Source organism: Heteronotia binoei, chromosome 13, assembly GCF_032191835.1.
Source record: "Heteronotia binoei isolate CCM8104 ecotype False Entrance Well chromosome 13, APGP_CSIRO_Hbin_v1, whole genome shotgun sequence".
Taxonomy (NCBI): Eukaryota; Metazoa; Chordata; class Lepidosauria; order Squamata; family Gekkonidae; genus Heteronotia; species Heteronotia binoei.
In genome coordinates, this window is record NC_083235.1 from 62,110,426 (window position 1) to 62,122,394 (window position 11,969).

The 11,969-nt window shown below is 44.3% G+C and overlaps 1 protein-coding gene across 1 annotated transcript in view; it reads right to left on the reverse strand.

The window, feature by feature from the left end:
• ARHGDIA (Rho GDP dissociation inhibitor alpha) overlaps window positions 1–11,413 on the reverse strand; it is a 29,804-nt gene extending 18,391 nt beyond the window's left edge. Inside the window, exon 1 of the mRNA XM_060252004.1 lies at window positions 11,242–11,413. Within this exon, the coding sequence (XP_060107987.1) occupies window positions 11,242–11,391 (150 nt within the window). The 5' untranslated portion in view covers window positions 11,392–11,413. The remainder of the gene's footprint in view (window positions 1–11,241) is intronic.
• Window positions 11,414–11,969: the final 556 nt, after the last annotated feature.

Consider the following 11,969-nt stretch of genomic DNA (forward strand, 5'->3'; position numbering starts at 1 on the left):
TCGTACACTTCCAGTACATTTACCTGCTAATCTACTTAAATCATGGCAAAAAAAACTAAATGAATTTTTATGGCAATGCAAAAAACCAAGAACTAGTTTTAAAATTCTTAAAAGGCAAACTTCTCGAGGAGGCTTAAACTTTCCAGACTTGGCTACAAACTACAAAGCTACAATAATAGCAATGATAATTAAACTTCTTCAGAAATCACAACAGGAAGATTGGACTACCTTGTTCTCAATGTATACAGCTCCAGCATCTATTAAAGAAATCATTTGGTCAACAGCAAAATCACGTCCTCCCTCTGTAAGGAATACCACATTCCTAAAACCTTTACTTGGAATATGGGACATTCTCAGGAAAAAATTACTTCCGACTATTTCCAGATTCTCATCATTTTTATTCCAAAACTGGTTTCCTCCAGGCAATGAAACAAAGGTTGCAGAAATCTGGAGACAAACTGGACTAACAAGACTAGTAGATACAGCTAATAATTCTGGATTATTACCTAAAAATATATTTGAAAGAAAACTGCAACGACAGATTCCTTGGTACTTTTATCTGCAGCTTCAACATACCTCTTCTACTCTCAACTTGAAAAAAGTAATGTCATCTCCTCATTCTGATTTTGAACTACTTCTTAAGCAATCGGACTATAATCACAAAGGCATAATTTCTAAAACTTATGCTATATTGATTTCTCTGGATAGTGTTCAACGTTTACCATGCCAGTCAAAATGGCAACATAACTGTGGATGTGGAATACCTCTCAGCGATGACCAATGGGACAAGATCTGGTCCTCTGATTTGTTCCGCACCAAACTAATCAGTTCAAATTTAATTATAACACAGTGGTACCTTATACCTAAAAGACTATCCTTAATATCATCTAACCACTCTCCATTATGCTGGAAAAACTGTGAAGTCGGTGATTTTGCCCACTGCTGGTGGAAGTGTCCTCATATTACTTCATTCTGGCATGAGATTTTACAAAAAAATCAAAATTATAACGGGATACGAAATTCCATTACTTCCTCAACTGATCTTCCTGGACATCTGGCAAGATCCAACAGTACCTTAATTTAGGTGAACACTAATAACTAACATGCTGATAGCAGCAAAACCCTAATTGCTTCAAAATGGAAATCACCTCAGGTTCCATCAATTTCCAGCTGGTTATCCAAGGTTTAGGACATATTAGAAAAAATTACAGATCATATCCAACATTCAAACTCAGACAATAACTCAAAATTCACAGAGAAATGGTTTCCTTGTATTCATTACAGCAAATGACATTCAACCACACAAACCAGAATATCTTGATCTTCTCTACTTATAAATTATTAATATTTTCCTTCAGTTGTGTTTTTTTTGTTTCTTTTCTATTCACTAACACTTTTTTATTTCTCTTTTTTTCTACCTTCCTTTTCTTTTACTGTGCTAGTCGTGGATTGCACCTAATTATAATTACCAGATAGTAAATTTTGGAAATGTAATAGTTCGCATAGAGAATATTTAGGCAGTTAAGAATTCATAGCAATGCATAATTAATAGTTTAATGATAATATGGGTTCAATTAGATTAACTGTATTTTGATACAGGAATTACTGTCTTAATCTTAATTTTGTTTTCATTTTGACCTCTCTCCTTGGATAGAAAATGGTCTACATTTCTAGATAACAGCTTTATAACTTAAAATCCTTACTCGATATTTTATTGTATGCATGTAAGTATTTATGCTTGTTTACAACCTGATTCCATAAATGTAATTGTATATGAATATTGATATTGATATTAACTTGTATATTTTTTAAAAAATTCAATAAAATATATAAAGAGGAAAGAGCAATTGCTTTCCAGACTTACCTCAGCCCACCTTCGTACAAATGCTAATAGGTCTAGAGTCTAGACAATGAGATAGTCAACCCGCCCTCCCTTAAAGCAAGGAACAGAGGCTTGGGGGTGTTAAATACTAGAGAGACTTTAGGACAGGGGTGTAAAGTGTGCAGCCCGAGGGCCAAATCAGGCCCCTGAAGAACTGGCTGTCACCTGCTTCATTCTGCCTCTCTCTTGCTTCCTTCTCCATCACACCTTGCTTTGCCAGGCTTGCTCAATTGCACAGGAGCTAGAGCAAAACCTCTATTTTCTCCATTGGCTGAGGCTCCTCTCTTGGAGAGGAAGGGGGAGGGAGAGCAGCTGAGTCAAATCTCTCTCCCTTCTATTGGTTGAGGCTCCTCTCCCTCCTGGTCCCTTAGAGAAGGAAGGAAAGAGTCAGAGCTTCCTTTGCCCAATTCCCTAGATCCCATGGGAGAAATACAAAGAAAGCATTTTTAAAACAAATGCATGCTAATGTTTTAAGGGTTTTTTTTTAAAACTTAGTCTGTGTTCTTTAAAAGTTTATACCTCTGCTACCTAACTTTAAATAGGTACATACATGGCCCAGCCTGACAAGGTCTCATTTATGTCAGATCTGGCCCTCATAACAAATGAGTTCCAACACCCCTGCTTTAGAATTTCCAGAAGAATCTCCAGGAAAAGCTCCTCTGACCTGGTTGGTGGGTGGGGAAAAGAGGATAAATTTCTAGAAGTCAGGATACAGGCTGAGACCAAGTCACACCGACAGACAGAGGTGAAGCAACAGGCAGAGAAACAAGGGCTGCATTGCTACACAATGCGTAAGACAACAGCAATCACAACCAATTGCTTCTCAAGATGTGCCATGGAACTCCAGCAGTACAATTGCAAGGGATCAGGATCCATAACTCCCAAGTCCGAGGCTAAGAGACTAAACTTCTAACTAACTAAAGACTGCTGGTGATAGATGCCAGAAAACTTGTGTTGACTGCTAAGATTTCCAAGACAGGCCAGTAGGGCAGAGGTCCATCAGTGGATATTAGCCACAGGGTATAGACAGAACTCTCTGTCTGGGGCAGTGATGCTCTGTATTCTTGGTGCTTGGGGGAGTAGGGGCCAACAGTGGAAGGGTCTCAAGTGTCCTAGCCCCACTAGTAGACCTCCTGATGGCACTTGGGTTTTTGGCCACTGTGTGACAGAGAGCTGGACTGGATGGGCCACTGGCCTGATTCAACATGGCTTCTCTAATGTTCAGTACCATAGCCTGGCCCCTCGGCATATGAGGAAGGGCTCAATCCTAGAAAGCAGAGCTACAGCTGCTTTGGTCTTTGCAATATATGCAGATCTACAGTGGCCATTCTGTAAGTAGAGAGCCCATTAGAAAGCTTTAACACAATGAATCAGCCTTTTGGAGGTGAAGCAAGCCATTGCGATCTTTGAAAAGAAGTAGGGAGCACCCTTCTGTTACACCCAAGCTGCATTTTCAGGAGTAGCTTTAAATCCAAAGGAAGCTTGTGTTCCAGCTGAAAGCTTACTCCAACCTCCTAAGCCTATTCGAAAGGTCTAGTTTATTAAGGGCCATCAGTATAAAGACCATCTGGAGAGAACAAAGGCCCTTTACCCCTCCCTCCTTTCCCAGGTGGCAGACATCAGTCACTCTTTCAGGCTCTGCTCACAATACCTGCAATGGAAGAAGAGAAACTGTGTGCCCTACCACAAATCACTTACAGGCAGGGGTGGCCAACGGTAGCTCTCCAGATGATTTTTGCCTAAAACTCCCATCAGCCCCAGCCAGCATGGCCAATGTCTGGGGCTGATGGGAGTTGTAGGCGAAAAACATCTGGAGAGCTACCGTTGGCCACCCCTGACAGGGAACCCCATAGTATGATAGCCTCTCTTCAAGAAACTAGCATTCTTGCAAGACAGAGGCCCCTGTATTTTAAGCATTCCAAAGCAACATAACAGATTAAGGGAAGAAGAGACTACCAAAATAATTACATGGCACTGTTCAGCACTTCCAGAAGTTTTGCAGCCAAAGTTAATTGATGTGCTTAGCCAGAGAAAGTAGTTATGGTAGAAAACAGCAACATTCTAGTATATGGCCAAGCAAAATTCATATCTAGAACAAGCCAAAGCTTATACAATCCGAGCAAATCTGAACCTATTAGATATGTCCCACTCAAGCATGAGCTTTGGCATCCTATAAATCACAGCTCACAACAAATATTTCAACCTACCTATAAGGAACACTTTGAAAGTTTGTAGGAAAGCAAGATTTCATGTGGATGTATAGTTTTTATAACCCACACCTAGATGGCCCAGGCAAGTCCAATCTTGTCAGTTTTCATAACTAAGCAGGGTCAGCCTTGCTTAGTGTCTGAATGGGAGACCACCAGGAGAGTCTAAGGTTGCTATACAAATGCAGGGAATGGCAAACCACTCGTGAATGTCTCTTGCCTTCAAAACCCCATGAAGGGTCACCATATCATATCGGTTGAGTCTTAATGGCACTTTACATCATCACATAAGCTCTTATGTCTAGTATTCCCTCTCACTACACAGTCCAACCTGCTTTGGCTCCTATGACCTGTACTATCCCACTGATTAATAATTCCAACTCTTCATCTTGAAGGCTAGGCAACAGTGCTGTATTTTTTGATTTGAGGCATGTTTCCTTGGCTCAGATTTGAAAGAAAACAATAACCATGCAAAATGTGACCATCAAGCAGGCTTGCTGCTCACTTCCATTAGTAATATTAGGGTGCATCTTCTGTAGTGGACTCCGCAGAGCCTATTAGTTTTATCTAGTATGCAAATGTTCCTCCCCAAAACCAGTCAGTTCTTCCTTAAAGTACATTAATCCCTCATCATCTAGAACAGAGGTGGCCAACGGTAGCTCTCCAGATGTTTTTTGCCCACAACTCCCATCAGCCCCAGTCAGCATGGCCAATGGCTGGAGCTGATGGGAGTTGCAAGCAAAAAACATCTAGAGAGCTACCGTTGGCCACCCCTGATCTAGAAGAAACACAATGATAGAGACATGCACAGTGAATTATGTAGCTCTACGTTTCTGTTTTGGTTGAACTGGAAAGCCTGCAAAGTCACCTAGCATTGTTTAGTACACTGTGGGGGGCGGGAGGGGGGGAGGTTCAGGAAGAGGAGATTATCTAGCGCTGCAGCTCCCAGGAATATTTTAGTACTAATTTCGAACTGGCATACAAATTCTCAAGGAACAGAAGTATACTTGGCCTAAATATAACACTAAAGGAAATCCTGTGAATGCTCCTTTACACATCCAGTCTAAGATCAGCTACTGAATATGGCTAACCCACTTTTGAATCTGAAGCTTCAAGCCAGCAACCATAGTACTCTAGGAAAAACGCCAATTAATAATGTACATGAACAGTATGCTTGCCCCTAAATGATTAACATACTTTCTACATCCTGTTCAATTCCCACTCGGCCTTGCAGTTAATAGTTCTAAATGCCATACAGCACAAAACCATAACTTTAGTCACCGAGTCAAAGAGATACAGGCCAGGCCATATAATATTTAATTTATTTAAATATCATCTTTCTCCCCATGGGGACCCAAAGCAGCTTACATCGTTTTCCTTTTCTCCGTTTTATCCTCACACCAACCCCATGAGGTAGATTAGGCTGAGTGTGACTGGCTCAAGGTCACCCAATCAAGCTTCCATGGCAGCGTAGGGATTTAAACTTGGGTCTCCCAGGTCATTTTAACCACTACACCACAATGGCTAACATTTGTGTGCCTTATCAGCATAAATCCAGCTCCTGAACGCATTATCATTCAAGGAGCTTGGCTAATTTTTCCATCCGCAGAACAAAACTCCTGCATCCCCCATGTCTTTTATGTCCACAAAACCTTGCTCCTGGGACATGCGGAACCTTGGGAGTGGGGGTCTGCAACAGGAAGGGAATCTGTGGAAGTTTAAAATTTTAGTCTGGGCTCAACTCATAGAAATTTACTGTATAGCACAGTTATAAAATCTTGTCCAAATATTTTTGCTGCTACATGGATCAAGCAGCTGATAAGCTGTACGTGCCCATTCTGTGTACACATAAAGATATATACCATGTAACACTCCAACACAGGACACTACTCTAGAAGAAACCTTAACATGTCAAACAGTCTTTCATTTAACATGATGAAAATTAAGGGCCTGCATTTTTCATGTAAGCAAGGACTGCTTTCTGCTGCATTGAGGAACCTTTCTTCCATTCTCTATTTTCAGACCCTTCCTGTTCTCCCAGGCAGTAAGTATGAAGGTATTCTGAGAAAGCAGCCCAACCCCCCCCCCAAAAGGGACAACATAAGGCTCTGCCACCAGGGACATTTGCAACTGAAGAAAGGCAAGAACAGCAGCCTCTCTCACATGAATGGTCCCCAAGGCTAAACCCACTAATTCACTTTGCCAGAAGGTTCCATCAGAACAAACTGGAGATCCCATTAGCCTCAGACATAATGCAGTGCGTCACATCCAGGGAAAACAGGATCAGTGAGGAGTTTGGACGTATCCCTGGAATATGTATCACTTTTAAAGCTTTCTGTCATATACACTGTCTTGTCCTACATGGTAGCAAATATTTTGCTGAGAATTACCAGTCTTCAGAATTAAAGCTCAGAGCTCCATAAGACGATCCGCAAAATAAAACAGCCTGGTATAGAATCCTTTCACATACTTTCCTGGCTAACATTCTTCAACTTCTGTCTACTGGCTATCTTTGCAATAATGCTACTGGTGGGAAGCCAGTAGCATCCAGATCCTTAAACTGACACAGAAAGTGACAGATTTTGATGTTTGGCCTGCATTTACCTGCAAGAACCAGCTGATGTAGTGGTTACGTGCACGGACTCTTATCTGGGAGAACTGGGTTTGATCCCCCACTCCTCCACATGTACCTGCTGTGACCTTGAGTCAATCACAAGTTCTCGCAGAGCTGTTCCTCTCAAGAGCAGTTTCTGGCAGAGCTCTCTCAGCTCCACCTACCTCACAAGGTGTCTGTTGAGGGGGGGGGGGGGGAGAAGGGAAAGGAGATTGTAAGCTACTCTGAGACTCCTTTGGGTATTGAAGGGCAGGGTATAAATACAATCTCCTCCTCTTCTGAATAATCGTCACTGTTATTGTGTGAATAGATAGTACAAACTAAGCTGCAGAGTATACAAACTCTCGCTATGGAAACAAATGTTGTCAAGGATAAATAAAGGAAGGCACTCCAGGAGCTTTAGCTTTTTCTAGAAATACTACAATGCCTATCTAGACCGCAATACACAGAGCAACTACGCCAGGAAACCACGGGAGTTGAAGGTTACTATTGGGACTGGCAGAGCTTTGATGGGTGAAGGAGATAGGAATGAGCTTGCAGGAGCATGGATGAACCAGACAGAGCTACAAGGCTAATAATGAGAACAATCAGTTTCCAGGTCAGTAAATTAACAGTTTGTGGCATAGCAGTAGCCAGGCTACTATAGCTAAGATCTACCATCCTGTGCGGGACTTATCTTTTAAGTACAGTTACTTTAATTCTCCCAGAGCTTCCAAGCAATACTTTTCTCCAAAGCATACGACACTCCCAGTCCCTAACCAGAGATGTTTTTTCAATGCAGCACCGCTACACCAAGGATCAAGCTTCTACCATGCAATTATTCTGTGTTGAGAAATTCACCCACTATCAAGACTTTTCAAGATGTCCATGGGTCCAAAGTGACAGCACTTTATTAACCAGAATATGCCGCAATGTTTCAGCTAATCAAGGATATTCATTGTGCCTTTTGATTCTAGGCACAATCCAAGTGTGAGTTTTGACCTTTAAAATCCTAAATGCTCTGAGAGCAGGATATCTGAAGAATCACTTTCTCCCATATGAAGCTGCCTGCTGAGCTAATAGTCACTGGAGGTGACCTCTCAGAGCACACCATTTTTGGCTTTTTCTATGGCTGTGCTCTCTAAGGAAGTCCTTCCATTTGTCACTATTTGTATTATCATTCCGTTACCAAATTTTATTCTGTTTTTCAAAGCTCTGGGTAATTAGCTTGATTCATATTGTGCTTTAAGTTTAAGGAGAGCCAGTTTGGTGTAGTGGTTAAGTGTGCGGACTCTTATCTGGGAGAACCGGGTTTGATTCCCCACTCCTCCACTTGCACCTGCTGGCATGGCCTTGGGTCAGCCATAGCTCTGGCAGAGGTTGTCCTTGAAAGGGCAGCTGCTGTGAGAGCCCTCTCCAGCCCCACCCACCTCACAGGGTGTCTGTTGTGGGGGAGGAAGGTAAAGGAGATTGTGAGCCGCTGAGACTCTTTGGAGTGGAGGGCAGGATATAAATCCAATATCTTCTTCTTCAATATCTTCTTAAGTTAACACAGTGTACTGGCTTAAGTTGCTGTTATCTCCTGAACTACCTTTTCTCCTGCCTGATAACAGTTTTTCAGTTTTTGTAAATCCATCCTGAAGGACAAGGCTGATACAAAGTTAAGACTTCCCAACCAAACCTTTGCTAGGCAATTAAGACCACAGGCAGTGACACACTAAACATGTAGATTGTTAAGGACGCATAAGGTTATCAGTACACCTAGAGCAAGAATCCAGACAGGATACTTAATTCATTTACGCTGTTTTCCGTTATTAGACAAAGAATGACAATTAAGGAACATTGTTTTAGAGCCCTTTGTTTGTGTAATGCGGGGGTCCCCAACCCGTGGGCCACGGACCAGTCTGTGGTCTGTTCGCAACTGGGCCATGAGGCAGAGGAGCCACACCGCCCCTTTTGCCTGCCCCGGACCCAGGTAGATGAAAGAGGCACCGCAGCCTTGAGGGGAGGCAGCCTTGGAGGCAGAGAAGCCCCGCTGCCCCTTCCACCTGTCTGGGACCCAGGCGGAGGAAAGAGGCAGCCTCAGAGCAAGGCCACACCACCACTTTCAGCCGCCTGGGTCCTGGGCAGGCAGAAAGGGCAGCGCTGCTGCAACCTTCATCTACCACTCATTTATAGACCCCTGTCCATCAACTAATCAGCAGGGGGGTTTAAATGGGAGGGGGAAGCAAATTGGCCACTTCTATGAGGCAGCAGAAGCAGCCCCAGTCCCCCCCCCCCATTTAAAGACCCCCATGGGGGGCCAGGGATGGGGCACAGGTAGGGGGGGACAGCCTGGTGTGGCAAGAGCTCCAGTGCCGCCCCCCCCCCCCAACTGGTCTGTGGAAAAATTGTCTTCCACAAAACCAGTCCCTGGTGCCAAAAGGTTTTGGAGCTACTGGTGTAATGCATAGGGGTTCCCCCTGTCACATACAAGTGTTAATTTCTGACCTATTTATATAGTTGCAGAAGCTGTATTTTTCTTACCTCCAGTTCTCCTTCTACTGAACACTAACTCTACCTTACAACCAATGTTCCCTCTAAGCTGCAGAGTCTTGTGAGCAAAAATTTTACTTTGTGAGCTACTGGCATTAAAGTTGTGAGCTGCTGCATAAATTAATGTGCTCTGGGGCCATCCTTCCTGAGCTAAGACAAAAATGTGTGAACTGGAGAATAAAAATCTGTGAACTAGCTCATGCTAACTCAACTTAGAGGGAACACTGCTTACAACCCTTTTAATTTAGGTAGAGAGCTGCAAACTTTTTCTACATAATTACTCATAGGACAAACCACATTTGCCCCCAGTCATCTTCCATGATGCCCCCAGTTTTTCCTGTTATTAATCTGATGACCAAAGAAAGTCTGAACATAGCAAAATCCTCACACAAAAAAGAAATATTCTCCCAACCTCTTGCATTCAGTGGCCTTCAACCATAAATATGGCCAAAATGTCAATATTCCAGGAAAGCAACATATATCTATAACATGCTGCACATCATACTTGCTAATTCCTTAATTTACATACAGTTTCTCTCTCTAATCAGCATCCAGGCAGTTTATACTGTAGGCCCATGCTATTCATGCTGCTCACTTCCCACCCTATAGCCCAACTCTATTATAGCTTTCTACACCTTCCGCTAGAACTATGGCCAACATACACCACAAAGAATACCATGACAGCCAGCTTGTAAGCAGCTGCCTAGATGCTCATAACAACACAGGTTAAAGACCCACAAGGAGGCTAAACAAGAGAGCAACACATTCTGAACATGCTCAGAGACTCTCTTAACCACAGAGAAAATACATGGCATTGAAATGCTGGAATCCCCAACCAACGACAAGAAATCAAGATACTCAAAACGATGGCTATACGAAGATTTCAGGTTTTCACGGCTGGTTACATCATTAGGGTTTGTAGAATCTTTCGGGCTCAAGTGCCGTGTTCTACTGGAGGAAGTTTTTCTTCCAGACGTTTCGTTCTCGGCTGCGGAGAACATCCTCAGTGGAGTTGCAGCCGGAGCAGGCACTCAGACCTTCTCGGCTGCTGTGCATTGAGTGAGACCAGCAGCTCTCCAGCAGCCCTGGCCTCACTCAATGCACAGCAGCCAAGAAGGTCAGAGCGCCTGCTCTGGCTGCAACTCCACTGAGGATGTTCTCCACAGCCGAGAACGAAACGTCTGGAAGAAAAACTTTCTCCAGTAGAAGAAAAAGAAGATATTGGATTTCTATCCCGCCCTCCACTCCGAAGAGTCTCAGAGCGGCTCACAATCTCCTTTACCTTCCTCCCCCACAACAGACACCCTGTGAGGTGGGTGGGGCTGGAGAGGGCTCTCACAGCAGCTGCCCTTTCAAGGACAACCTCTGCCAGAGCTATGGCTGACCCAAGGCCATGCTAGCAGGTGCAAGTGGAGGAGTGGGGAATCAAACCCGGTTCTCCCAGATAAGAGTCCGCACACTTAACCACTACACCAAACTGGCTCTCCCAGTTTAGAACATGGCACTTGAGCCCGAAAGATTCTGCAAACCCTAATGATGGCTATACAATTACTAGGAGTCAGTAACAGCACGTAATAAGACACAATCCTTAACGCCAGGCGTTAGGAGGTACAGGAGTGCAGCAGCGAGGGGGGGGGGGGGGGACGTTAGCGTCCATCATAGCGGAGACGGTAAGAGATAAAACTAAATAACGGTGGAGTAAGGAAGCAGCAGTATTGCCACCAGAACGTTAAGCGAGTAAGGTACACAGCTTCTCCGAACGGAAGGCCAGAAAGCAAGAAGATACTCCAGACAACGGAGGAAATAGAACCGAGGACGAATGCAGAGAAGGAAACGACACGGGGGGGAAGTGATATGGAAGACAAGGAGCCTTAAGGCACACCCGAGAGAGGGCGGCGGCCACTGAAGAACAAGGAAAGAGTAAGAGGAAAACCGATATATATAGAGAGAGAGAGAGAAAGGGCGCGCGCACACCCCGGAACCGCGGCCAGCCCCTGCCCAGAGAGGACCAAAGGAGCCCCTACCCAGCACCGGCTTCCGCCTCGCCTCACCGTTAGTACTGCTGCCGCCAACGGTGACAAACGCTGCTCGCCGCCGCCCAGATCCACCCCGCGCGCGCCCCCGCACTTCCGCGACACCCAGCTGCCGTCACTTCCCTCACGACTGCAGGGCATGGATGGATATAGATTTCCCCGCCTGTACGTCACTTCCGCTGAGCGGGCCGTTTTATTTCCAGTGCCTTGAGGTTTCCTTGCGAAGGGGGCGGAGGAAGATGGAAGCGAAAGAAGCGGGAATCGATCGCAAGCAGCGCTTTCCACGGCTGGAGTATCTCTGGTCGCTGAGTTAGCATGCGTCTTCTTTTTTACAGGACATGTCCTCGTTTTTCTGTGTCCATCCTCATTGGGGTTTTTTTTTTTTAAACAACTGATGAAAACGCACTCTTTTTGGGTTGGGCAGTTAGAAACATGCCTAGTGAATAGCAGTGAGTTATCCCAACTTAAACTGTAGGAATATTTAAAATGAGATGTGTCATAGTAATCACTTGTTTGAAGAAGATATTGGATTTATATCCTGCCCTCCACTCCGAAGAGTCTCAGAGCGGCTCACAATCTCCTTTACCTTCCTCCCCCACAACAGACACCCTGGGAGGTAGATGAAGATATTGGATTTATATCCCGCCCTCCACTCCGAAGAGTCTCAGAGCGGCTCACAATCTCCTTTTCCTTCCTCCCCCACAACAGACACCCTGGGA